Source organism: Megalobrama amblycephala, linkage group LG7 (genome assembly GCF_018812025.1).
Source record: "Megalobrama amblycephala isolate DHTTF-2021 linkage group LG7, ASM1881202v1, whole genome shotgun sequence".
In the NCBI taxonomy this organism is placed as follows: domain Eukaryota; kingdom Metazoa; phylum Chordata; class Actinopteri; order Cypriniformes; family Xenocyprididae; genus Megalobrama; species Megalobrama amblycephala.
Window position 1 is genome coordinate 54313228 of NC_063050.1, and position 13302 is coordinate 54326529.

At 36.5% G+C, this 13302-nt stretch overlaps 2 protein-coding genes across 4 annotated transcripts in view; both read left to right on the forward strand.

Annotated features, from left to right (window-relative positions):
* Positions 1-6350, forward strand: part of LOC125272904 — a 34026-nt gene extending 27676 nt beyond the window's left edge. Inside the window, exons 5-7 of one of the 2 annotated variants that reach the window (XM_048198082.1) lie at positions 927-1181; positions 5740-5825; positions 6067-6350. In XM_048198082.1, coding sequence (XP_048054039.1) covers positions 927-1181; positions 5740-5813 — 329 coding nt within the window. In that variant the 3' untranslated portion in view covers positions 5814-5825; positions 6067-6350. The remainder of the gene's footprint in view (positions 1-926; positions 1182-5739; positions 5826-6066) is intronic. The other variant, XM_048198083.1, reaches the window with a different exon arrangement.
* Positions 6351-9616: 3266 nt separating this feature from the next.
* Positions 9617-13302, forward strand: part of LOC125272899 — a 36959-nt gene continuing 33273 nt past the window's right edge. The window contains exon 1 of one of the 2 annotated variants that reach the window (XM_048198069.1): positions 9617-9736. In XM_048198069.1, the coding sequence (XP_048054026.1) occupies positions 9673-9736 (64 nt within the window). In that variant the 5' untranslated portion in view covers positions 9617-9672. The remainder of the gene's footprint in view (positions 9737-13302) is intronic. The other variant, XM_048198076.1, reaches the window with a different exon arrangement.

Consider the following 13302-nt stretch of genomic DNA (forward strand, 5'->3'; position numbering starts at 1 on the left):
TCTTTATTTTGTTTTGTTTTTTTGGCGCACCAAAAATATTCTCGTGGCTTTATAATATTAATATTGAACCACTGTACTCACATGAACTGATTTAAATATGTTTTTAGTGCATTAATGGATCTTGAGAGAGGAAATGTCATTGCTGGCTATGCAGGCCTCACGGAGGATTTCAACAAAAATATCTTAATTTGTGTTCTGAAGATGAACGAATGTCTTATGGGTGTGGAACGGCATGAGGGTGAGTAATAAATGACATTATTTTCATTTTTTGGTGAACGAACCCTTTAATTGTGAAGCTGTGGGTTGTAAATAGTTTCTAAGCTACTTTAGTGATAAATCACAGGACAGCACTGACAACTAGTTTCTGCTCCTCTCTGTGTGCGCGATCTTCACGTTTTGCGCAGCTACTGTTTGTATGAGTGTTTGTGCCACAATGCAGCTGCGCGAGCACGGTAGTTCGAAATAATATACATCCAATCGTCTAAAATCGCTTGAATGTCCAAACTGGCAAACCTTAAAGAAATACAACTGACAAAGTTTAGTGAAGACTCAAGACTCAAAGCTTGTGCGCCATCACCCTTCGGAATGAAGGATTTCGAAATGTACAACTGATGGACACTGATGATTGTATTGATTAATACTAATACTGTTAAAGCATCTTCTTGTTTTTTTGTTTGTTTTTACTTAACATAGTATACCTATACCTTGAAAAACCATGTAAATACCATGATATGTGATAATCATTCAGTATATATATTGGATCACACATTAAACGAAGTCCTGAATCTCTCATAAAGAGTAGGGGTGTAACCCACGTGTCCTTTCTAAATTGTTAGTACAATGATGCTCTTTTGGACGTTAGTTTGTATTAAAATTGTATTAAATGCCATGGTATTAGCATCTGATTTTTCTTTTTTCTTTCACAGAGCGGGTCCCCAAACCTGTAATAAAAATAGAGAAGAGTAAAGATAACCCTGATGCTGTGAATTTAATATGTGAGTACAGTGAAACGATCATCTGGAAGAATTCTACTGGAGAAACACTGAAGGGTTCAAAACACCATCCGAAAGGAGAGACTTTAGTAGTCAAATATGAAGGAAATCGTGGAAACTTCTACACCTGTACACTGAAGAACACAGTGAGTGAGGAGACCAGTGAGCCGCTCTATGAGATAGATCTGGGTAAGAACGTGATTTACTTTACCTGCATCTGAATGTGATTGCATTAGAATTGGATAATAAAATATGAAAGCAAGATATTATATTTGAAGAGAGAATAACAGCACAATCACACTTTACCAGCCAAACATTTCACAGAAAAAACGTTGTTAGGTGTTTTCACAATTCATCTTGATTTTTAAAACCCTCAGTCGCTCTCCTTCATAAGGACTTATTTTCATGTTTCTTTGTTTTGAGAGACATTAAGCAATTTTAAATACATTTAAAGACGAGATGGAGCACAATCTCTGGCCTCCATCATCTGGCGAGGTCATTTTTCATGCATTATAGTGGTCATGGTTGGTAGTAGGGCTGGATGATTATGGCCTAAAATCAAAACCTCGATTAATTGAACATTTGACCTCGATTACGATTAATGAACCATTATTTTTGCCCTCACAGTTCACTGACAAGGTTTGTAGCGACTCTAAATATGATTGACTATTAAAGGTGGAATATATTTTCCTATTGAAAGAGTGATCTGACATAACAGCTCACTATCAGCATATCAGTAACGTTTCTTACAGATTTCTGCTCATTGTAAATCAGATAAAGATAATGCGTGTGTGAATTAGTCATACCGTCTCTCTATTAATTGTGAAGCTGTGGGTTGTAAATAGTTCCTTCAAAAGTAAAAAAAAAAAATTTGCTATAATAAGTTTTGAGTTTCTAAGCTACTTAAGTGATAAATCACAGGACAGCGCTGACAACTAGTTTCTGCGTTCCTCTCTGTGCGCGCGATCTTCACGTTTTGCGCAGCTACTGAAGTTCCACTTCGGAGTGAAAACAATCATGGCCGCCATATTGAAGGGTCGTTCCAAACCGAAGTGCTCAAAACTGAACACTTCAGAGGGCCCTTCAGAATGAAGGATTTCTAAATGTACAACTGATGGACACTGATGATTATATTGATTAATACTAATACTGTTAAAGCATCTTCTTGTTTTTTTTTAACTTAACATAGTATATGTTACATGTGCCCTGGGTCCGTGCTCTATTCTGATTATATGGACTCCATTTCCCACAATTCCCCACCTAGGAACTAATCACACACTCACGCCTGTTTCCCATCAGTAACACTTTATAAGTTGCACTCAAACACACACACATGGCCGAGTATTGTTTAGCCCTTTGTTTGCATTCTGTCTGTTCCTTGTCCTGCCTAGCCTTGCCTGTGTTTTTGATCCTGGACTAGGGCTGTGAATCTTTGGGTAGACAGCGAATCGATTCGATTCACGATTCATAGGTGTTTGATTCAATTCAAGAACGATTTTTGCCAATTCAGAATGATTCGATTCGAGACGATTCATATTAAAATTCGATGCGATGCGATTAATTAGATTCTGCAGTTTTATATGCATTCATTGGGTTATTGAAATGCTCCCCCCAATGTTTCTTAGTCAGGGTGAGAATTACACAGCGGCTTTCAGGAGGTCAGAGATTAAGGGCAAAAAACAACCTTTTGTCCATTGTTAATGTTAGTTCTTAATTATGTTTCATAACTTTAATAGCCTATAAAAATTGGCATTTGTAGAAATTTACATAAGCCAAAATTTAAAAGTATTGTTAGTTCATGTTAAAGGTTCTCTAAGCGATCCTGGGCGGAGTAACTTCCTGTTGACGTTCGAAGTGTTGTCAAACAAAACAGAGGCTAGCTAGACCCTCCCTCCTGCTCCTCCTCCCCCTCCCTCCGTGCTTCCTGAAACAGTCATGAACGCGCATTTAAAATCATTCTTGTCGGTTATTGGCTGGAGCATGTTTATTATGTTTCGTGGTCTGCACCAGGTAGTTTTTGTTGCTGTTTTTGGAGCTTGTGGCGACTACAGAGACCGCGTTTTTTTACAGTGTGTTCAGGGAACAGGCAGCTAGCGGATAGTGAGGAGATGTTTGCTGTATGTGACAAAAAATGTTTTGGCCTAAAAACGCTTGACATCACTTAGAGCACCTTTAACTATAGTGCAGGATAGTGTGAATGGCTACACAACCTTATTAAAGTGTTCCAGGTACAATAAACATACTAATGCTTACACGGACTACCCTAGAATATCATGCACTCTTCCAACTAATCCTAAACTAACTTTTCTTCACGGAATAGTAAGTATAACCCTCTTTGTCCTCTTTATATGGAACATTTCTCTTATGATGATTCTGAAAGAAAACGCTCTGGTTGTTTACTGTTGCTATAGTAACAAATGCAACTTTAATCAAAGACTATCGGCTTGTTAAGTCATGACGTAAGGAACGCCGTTTCCGGGTCCAAGCCTCGACTCGTTTCACTTGAGAATGCCATCGACGGCCGTTTATGAGTGCTTTTTATTCATAATAAACATCAAACATTTTAAAGAGTTAAACATTTTAAATAATTACAGTCTACACAACAGTCTCCGTGCTCACAGCGTCACAGACATTAATATTTTAACGATTTATAAAAGATGAATCATTGTCTGGCCATCTGGGATTTTGGTATGGAGATAAAGGTTATAATTATATATTTTTTGTACTATTACACCACATCGTGTGTGTATATTCGCACCATTTGTTGTTTTCTTGTGGTATGAGATAGAGCATTTGGACCCGGAAGCGCTGCCGCGTGACGTCAGACTTAACAACCGGATAGAATAACACAAGACGTGTCACTCGAATTGTTTTCAATGGGAGAAAGTGTAACGCGCAATATGGCGGAATAAGTCCCGCCTTCTAAATAAGAGCCAATCGCTGACTGGTAAAGTCATCGCGTCACTTCAGCGGCCGTTAGAATCATCGGTTTCTATAGAAACAGTCAGACTCGCGCCTCCAAAGAGACGCGCATTTAGGTCTGCGCATGCGCATTATTTTGATCCAGCCTGAAAAATAGTTTTTTTTTGTCATGATTGGAGCGTTTAGAAACTAAATTTATGAGCCGGTTGTTGTTAGATGTCATTGGTGATTTCAAATATGAAATTTAATCGTAAGGTTGGCGAACAGTTTTGGAGAATTTGATGTTTCCCCATTCAAAGAGATTGCATGATGCCCAGGATGCCCGAGAGGCGTTTCAAAGACGGCCGCCGAGTGAAATGGCTTGTCTCAAAGGGACTTTGCTTTAATGCACATCTGATTGATAGATAAACCACGCGCTCTTATTTCAATGTTGTTAATGTTGTAGTTATTTCAGCAGTTTCCTTCGTACATTGAGTTTAATGACATTAGGTTCATAAATTAATTTATCATTCATTGGAACTGTGCGTATGCATTTAGACACTTACATTGTGTGTTTGCTCCATCCGTGTAATAAAAGCAGGGTTTTACTTCAACTGCTCAGGTAATGTCAATATGACCCATTTCCGTAAAACTTGAGTATTTTATCTTATAGAAAATAACAGTGACGTTTCCACACAATGAAAGCGTTTCAACAGTAGTGACCATGCAGTGACTTGGCAGCTTTATCAATGGCTTGATCGGTTTGATTCAGGAATATTGCTGTCTCGATAGAGAGCTGTCATCTGCTCATGTGAATAGCAGTGGCCGTCCTGAGGAGAGCTCAAACGTGGGCTTCTCAAAAACGTGTCGATGAGTGCTATGGACGGAGCGCAAGCATAATCCAGTGAGAGGCGGTAAAGAGTGCAGCGCGTGTCTGTGAAGGAGAGCTGTGAGGGAGCGAATGACGGCGCACAACGTCTCCATCAATTCGCGCATGTAGTAATTTAATGTTTATATACTTTAAAGCACTGAATCGCTATAGAATCACGATTAATCTTAGCATTTTAAATCGATTATTGGCCGAAATTAAAGATTCAATTAAAAAAACATGTTTCAAGATCGTTGCATATGCATCGTCAGGATTTGTGATCGATGCATCGAGAAAACGAGTGAATCGTTACACCCCTACCCTGGACTGATTCCTTGTTTATGATTGTTTGCTGCCTGCCTTGACCTTTGCCTGTGTATTGGACTACTCTTTTGCCTTGCCTATCCTGTATCTGTTTGCTGGTGTTTGACCTGCTGCCTGTACGACTACGCTCTCCTGTAAATAAAGCCTGCACATGGATCTCCAACTCCATTGTCCCGTTCCCATACATTACAGTATAGCAAATAACTGTCAACTTTATAATCATTTTATATTGTTATATTTTTCAATGTTATTTATCAATAACTATTATTACACTAACATAAGTTACCACGGTTTTATAGTGTTTTAAACACAGTAGAACCGCACTGTTGGAGTATGTAATTACCATATATGGTAATCATTCAGTACCAGAATATATAGTATACTGAATGATTACCGTCACTGTATTGTGGCAGTACTATAGTACAGCGATGGTAACAGATATCAAACCAGGGTACTTTGATATAAACCATGGTGCTGAAGTAAGTACCATGGTACATGTCCAAAAACATGATGGAACAATGGTGGTTTTATATATTTTAATTTTTTTGTATGTTATGGTTTTATTAAAATATCATGGTATTACATTTGATACTGTTCTTGTAAATGTATTTATAAATTAGTTTTATAGTCATAATGTATTTTCTCCTTCATTAGCATCAATCAAAGGATGTGCCGTTGCAGCCGTCATTCCTTCGATCACTATGGTTATCATCATGCTTTTACTATAATTGATTTTAACGGTAAGACAACTATTGTGTTTTAAAGCATTTAAATGTGTTTCCTTTCTTTCATCTGTGATTATCATTTGCTCAAAACTCAAACACTCTAACCATTTATGAATAACATGAACTCATGAATCATTCACAATTCAAGGTCACTGTGCTGCTTGCTGTGGGAGATGAACTTATTTAATTTCTTTGTGAAAAATCATTATTATATGTTTTATAATGTAAATTAAACAATTCTTTTTTTTCCCCTCAGAAATAACAGCTGTGAGTGTATGATTGATGCTGCCACAGTTCATCTGGAGATCTAAACCGTCTGTGCCGTCATAACTTTGACTGTTTTTAAACTTTTGCTTTTTAACCTTTCTGGACAAGATGAAAATATCTTATTGGAACCAAACAGAGTGTTTTGCAGGCGTGTTGAATGATTGTGTATTAATAAATAGCTACTAAAAAGAAAAACATTTTACAATAAATTTTACACAAAATGTTCTGCTTCATTTTCTTTTGTGGTGGAGAGCAGAGAAGGCATTTTTTCTGTTTTGATTCAAATATCAGGGCAAAGAGATTTAAATGCCAACAGTGCAAATGTGACGAGTTTGATGCTGGACATGAACCAATAAAGTAGTTAACATTGAATGCAGTGTAAATCACTTTGAATAAAATGCGAATGCATCGTTAAGATTTCTTTTTGAAACAAAATTTCTAATTCAGAAGGAGATTTGTGCCATTAGTGAAGTATCAAAACATGCATATGAAAAAATATAGTTTAATCCATTTTAAATATGTCCATCACAGTTTATTTTGTATTATGCAATGACATATTTACAGTTTAAATAAATATAATATAAAAGATGTGAGCTACAACTGTAAATCAGTTATTCTAAAACAACACACCCCAAATATTCAATCCAAAATGAATAAATAAATAAATAAATAAAGCAGTTTATGCAGTGCACTTTTGTTATGCAGTGGATATTTTTCATGCACTATGTAGTGGTCGTGGTTGGTAGTCCTGCTGGAAACAGACACACACTTGAGCCAGACATTATCAAACATTTGCAATGAACGTACACAAGATGGCAGCAGTACTGTAAATGCTGAACCCAAAAAACACCAAACCGATGCAGAAGGACCTGCTGAATAAACTAATAACCTTTCATAATTTATTTCTCTTGCCATTGCTTGATAAGCTAATGTTGTATTGTCTGTGCATTATACCAGTGAAAACAACTCTGAACAACATGTCCTATCATGTGTGCCTGTGAAAGACGATCAGAGTAGGTATGGGGCGGAGTGACGCGTGTAGCCCCGCCCCATTCTACAGCCAGGTGTATTTGAGGAGATGCTGCATGTGTTCATTTTCTGTTTCATATAACCACTATTCTTACACCGTGTTTGCGTCTCTGAGCAAAATCTAGAAGAAAAGTGATTAAAAGTGTATTTTTTCTAACAAAAATTTCACTTCGAAGTTTGACGTTCGTCACCATCGTTGTGTTCATCACCACTGAAGCTGTTTCAGGTAAGATTTTAATGTTTAATTGAAAATAACACAGTGTTTGTTCTTTAGCAGCTGTTAATAATATAGTTTTGTAGTCTAAGTTATGAATGTCAAATGATTGCAGTGTATTTTAGGTACAGATTCAAGATAGTTTCTGTTTCTGCTTCAGGCCAGGGTATAAAAAACTATTTAACGGGACCATAATCGATAGACTTTACATGGTTCTCCAAGATACTTTCAAGAATATCATAGTACATGTGGTACAAACAGTGTAGTATTATAGTATTTTTAGTATGGTATTACCATCATTGTACCATGGTACTGTCACAAGGCTAGTGTAGTTTTTGATCATATTATCTTTCTTTATTAAAAAATGTATTTATTTAGCTTTTCATATTTTTTTTTGAGTCAGCCATTCTTTTATATATATATATATATATATATATATATATATATATATATATATATATACACACACACACACACACACACACACACACACACACTGAACAAAATTATAAACGGAACACTTTTGTTTTTTCCCCCATTTTTCATGAAGTCAAGATCTAAGACACAAAAGGCCTATTTCTCTCAAATATTATTCACAAATCTGTCTAAATCGGTGTTAGTGAGCACTTCTCCATTGCCGAGATAATCCATCCACAATAAAATAAAAGGCCACAATAAAAGGCCACAAAAATGTGCAGTTTTATCACACAACACAATGCCATAGATGTCACATGTTTTGAGGGAGCGTGCAATTGTCATGCTGACTGCAGGAATGTCCACTAGAGCTGTTGCCCGTGAATTAAATGTTCATTTCTCTACCATAAGCCGTCTTCAAAGGTGTTTCAGAGAATTTGGCAGTACATCCAACCGGCCTCACAACCGCAGACCACATGTAACAATGGGAATTTACATGCCTGCCCACACCCCCGGCATCCGGGTATAAATAGGACCGGCATACTCACTTCCATTCATATTTTGCTGAGGAACCGAGACAGGGAACCCGGCCATTCAGTGGTGATTCAGGGCTATGGCAAGGGGACAAAACGTCTCCGTTCACTCCTTCAGGGAACAGGGGTTACAATGGTAACCTAAATGTTCACTTCTAACTTTTCATGACTGTCAACATAATATAAAAGCGAGTTTTGTATCATTGTATGTTTATTTAATGTGAATAAAAAATACTGTCATGGACTCTATAAATCTCAGCTTTACTAAATCATCTGGAGCTCTAAACCATCTGTGCCTTCAGAACTTTGACTGTTTTTCAACTTTGACTGTTACTAAACTTTAACTGTTGTTTTTTTTACCTTTCTGTCTGCTGGGCCGCGCAGACGGAGTTGGACCTTCATCCTCAGATTATGAATCTACTCTTAAATACGCAGATACTTTGTTCTCAAGGAGGAACGAGATGAGAATCTCTTACTGGTATTGGTGGCGAGATGAAGCCAAGTGGTTCCCTAAAGGGTTTATTTCTCGATGCTTCATTTGCTCACAATACCACCTGGTGGTCAAAGAGTGTAAAACAAGCAGATACATTACAGATGACCTGATGTGATCATGTGATACACTGTATTTTGCGCCAGTTTAGAAATAGGCTTAGAAATAACAGTGAAGAAAAAAACAGAGTTTTGCTGGTCTGTAGAGTGATAAATGCATGGTGTAATAAAATGGTACACATTGAATGCAATGTAAAGAACTTCCTCTGAAATCATCTGTCAAGTGTAAAATGTGTTCAGACTTGAACAAAAATGTAAATTCAGATGGATATTTATGTCTTTAGGGAAGTATGAACATTGCAAGACATGCATTTTAATACATCAACATGAGTAGAATTAAACTGAATGAATCTGTTAAATACACAGGAGAAAACAAACCGAACAAGAAACAGGTGCACAAAGTAATCGGTAACCATGGCAACAAACAAGGGCATCAGTAACCTAGGAAATGGAAAAGGGAAACAGAACAAAAGAGAGAAACTCATTTAAACTCCATAAAGCAACATAAACCTGACAATAAATTTTACACTAAATGTTCTGCTTCATTTTTTTTTTTTTCAGTGGAGAGTAGAGAAGGCTTTTTTCCCCGGTTACATGTTTTTTATTTTAACAGCAGTTTTTTGATGTACTGTTTTCGCACTTTGAAAAAGATTGTCTGTAAAATGTGATAAGACTCTATTTAAAACAAAAAAATATAATTCAGTATTGTATTCTCAAAACATGCCGTTTACAATTGTGTCATCGTCTCGTGCGTGTACTTCCTCTGTAATTCTTACACATCGTCTCGTGCGTGTACATTCTGAGCAAAATATACTGTCGAAGAAAAGTGCATCAACGTGTACTTTGTCTAACAAAAATGTGGCTTCGAAGCTTGTTGTTGGTCGCCATCGTTGTGTTCATCACCACAGAAGCTGTTTCAGGTATTACTATTTTTACTACTATTACTAATTTAATTTCGACCGTAGTGGAGTTTATACCATCAATAGAAACGAGCAGGAACAGAGATTCACATTGACTGTTATCGGTGAGTGGATATAGGTAATATCTGTCAATAACTATAATTACACTAACAGAAGTTACCATGGTTAGTGTTTTAAACATACAGTAGTATCGCAGTGTTTATGTTAATATCATATATGGTAATCATGCAGTACCAGGATATATATTATACTGAATGATTACCGTCACTGTATTGTGCAGTACTATAGTACAGCGATGGTATCAGATTATGAAACAATGGTACTTTAATATACAGTATACCATGGTGTTGAAGTAAGTTATTCTGAGAATACCATACATAAACATGGCAGTACAATTGTGCTTTACTTGTTACAAGTTCAGTTGTTTTAAAACTGTATTAAAATACCATAGAATTACCATCTGATTTTGTTCACTGTTTCTTTCACAATGCGGGTCCCCAAACCTGTGATAAAATAGACCGGACCAGTGATCGATCTATGAGAGAGATCTGTTTAATGTTAATAAAGCGATTTACTTTAACATTACGTACTAAAGCAGAAAATCACTGAGTCAGATTGCTTTTTATGTTTAGATGTTGCTGAGATGTTCATGTTGCTCAGAAATTGTATTTACATTCAACAAGGGTTCGGACACTCACATCATGCTTAAATATATCTGAATGAGATTGCATTAGAATTAGATGAAATATCAAAGCAAGTGTCGTTTATTAGAAGAATGGATGACATCACAAGCACATTTTACCAGACAAACATTTCACAGAAAGAAGTTTGTTAGGTTGTGACACTGTCACATAAGACACGGGCGGATCTACCGGGGTGGCAACTGCCACCCTAAGAAAAAGCTTGGCCACCCCATCTGCCACCCCAAAATTATCAGAATAAAATATAAATGTTAGCAGTGTTTCAAGTACCTAAAAAAGTCAGCGTAACGCAAAATAATGGCAAGAAAACACGTCTTTTAATAAACTGCATGACGGTTACACGCAGCGCGCCCAATGTAGTCCGCTTCATTAACAAATGACTCTTATGAACCGGTTCTTTGTGAGTCAAAAACACAGCGCAGCCAAATTCACTTACCAATTGTTTTCCATTTGTTCAAAAATCGGAAAATTACTGCTTCTCGGCTAACTCGGAAGTCCTCGAATTTTCGTAATTTTTTGCGAGCTGATTCACCGACCGTTGTAGTGCATACCAAGTTCATACATATCTACTGCCAGATCAATTTACAATAGTAAAATTAAAAAAAGAAAGAAAAAAATCATTGTTGTATTTTACTGTATCTGTAAATATATTTTTGTATAGTGTAGTAGACAGTGAGCTGCAAAATATTTCCTGAATCCCAGTAAGAGGTATTTTTGTTACAGTGTTACATGAATTGATCTCACTAGTGTTCACTGGCAGTGCAGTAGCCTGTGTATTTGTTAAGTTTTGTGTGTCATCTGATGCCAAAGTTTGATTTTGTCAGACAAGAATAAGTTTTTGACTAAGACATTATATTTTGTCCTGGAAGTTTGAGGTTTGTACAAGTTGGTGCATAGTTTTGAGATTGTGTTTATAGTTGTGAGAAAATGCTGAATTGTTTCATTTCAACTAGATTAAAAAGTTTGAAAGACAAATTTATGCTGGCCTGTCATAAAGCCAACTTAAAGTTTTTTTTTTTTTTTTTTTTTTTAAACATAAATAGTTTGGTCAGTTAGGACAGAATATAGATGTTCTGGGTGATTGCTAAAGTGTTGCTAGGTGGTTGCTAGGAGATTCTTGGTGGTTGCTAGGCTCTTGCTGCAATTGCTGGGGTGTTGCTAGAGTATGTAGTTGATAGGCTGTTCTCCCACCTCTGTTAACAACAGAAACTCAAAAATTGTTTGCAAAAAACAAGTTTTTGTTGTTCTTTAACTTGCACTAAAACATGTGATTAATGCCATCGAAGTAACCTGTGTAATATTAATAAAACTGCTCATCTCCTTTAGTGATACAAGCTCAGACTCATTTTAAATCTGTTGATGTTTTTCATATAGTGCCTTTACTTGGTGCCATGATGGATATTGAAATCTTGTTATTTATTTTGGTGATGAAATGTTTGTGAACACTGTAGCGTCTGGGCCAATCAGGCACACACAATTATTCAATATATTTAATGAATTACCCATGAACTCACTTTATCAAAGTTCTGTGAACCCATCCCCCTAAAACTGCAACCAGCATCCCAAATGTAGCTAGCACACAGGCAGATAGGTGTCCTGTTACAGATACATGGTACTTTTATGATCAGAAAGAATGCTGTAGAGACTAGTGACTCATTCTTTCTGAGAGGGACAAATAAACTCTCTTAATCCTATGTATTCTCTATATAAATGTATAAACATGTATCCAATTTTCCCATTTCATGACTTTCCTTTTATAGGCTTTATTCTATGTATTAATTCTCTCTTTTGAATTATTTTGGTATTAATGTTCCATAGTTGCAAATGTATAGTTAACTGAAATCACACTGGTAGCATGTTTGGTATCTACGGACTCCAACTTTCGTTTCCTATTTGGCAATTTATGTTACATGTTACTAACTCTGTGACACGTTAGTATTATAAGAATCTAGAAGGTTCTTTTCTAATTCATCCAATCCAGTGTCTTATGCTAAGACTCGTAAAACTTCCCTCCGAGGGGGCAACTCCTTATTGGCTCAGACACCTCAAGAGGGTGTGACATCTTCACCCCTTATATTCACTGATCACAAGATCAAACTCTCTTCTTCTCTTTTACTGACAAATACTGATGTCAAGATGATGCTGTCAGAAGCTAGAAGCTTCTAAGGAACCCCAAGCTTGTGCCAGGCCTCGGCCTAGACCTTCCATTCACCAAAGATCCTCTGAATCCAACTGGTTCTCTTTCATCAAGACAATATCAGCAAAGATTCAACGGAAGCCTCCACAAATAGCATCAGGACAGTTTAATTCAACTTGGAGAGACATGCAAGTATCAAACTTAGTCTCATTATCGGATACATTGAGTATCCTTTCCCCTTTTAAAGAAGGGCCTGTTAAAACTAAACTGATGGTTTGCTCAAGGCTGTTGATCTGCTGAATGTCAAACAATGCTGTAACTTCTTGCTTCCCGTACTCTGCTTTAGCTCTCTCTCTCTCTTGGTAAACTGTATGCATGTATGTGTGTGAATGTTAGAGTAGTTTAAGTGTTTAGTCTAGTTAATAAAGTCTTGTTCATGTCACACGTAAAGTTGTCCGTGTTTTGCGCTCATGTACTGGAGTCCCTATTCATGCAGTTCCTGACTACAGGAGATAACAATAAGATTGTTATTTCCCATAACCTGGAAATGAACATTTCTTAGAATTAATAAACAATTAACACTGTGTGTTCATTGAACAACAGGTTAATTGATTGTAATATTAATTTTATTACATTAAGTTAATTTTATTAACTGATTAAAATATTAATAATTAATTATAACTAGTTATGATTAATTATTCATATTTATTTTGAGCTAATTTGCTACA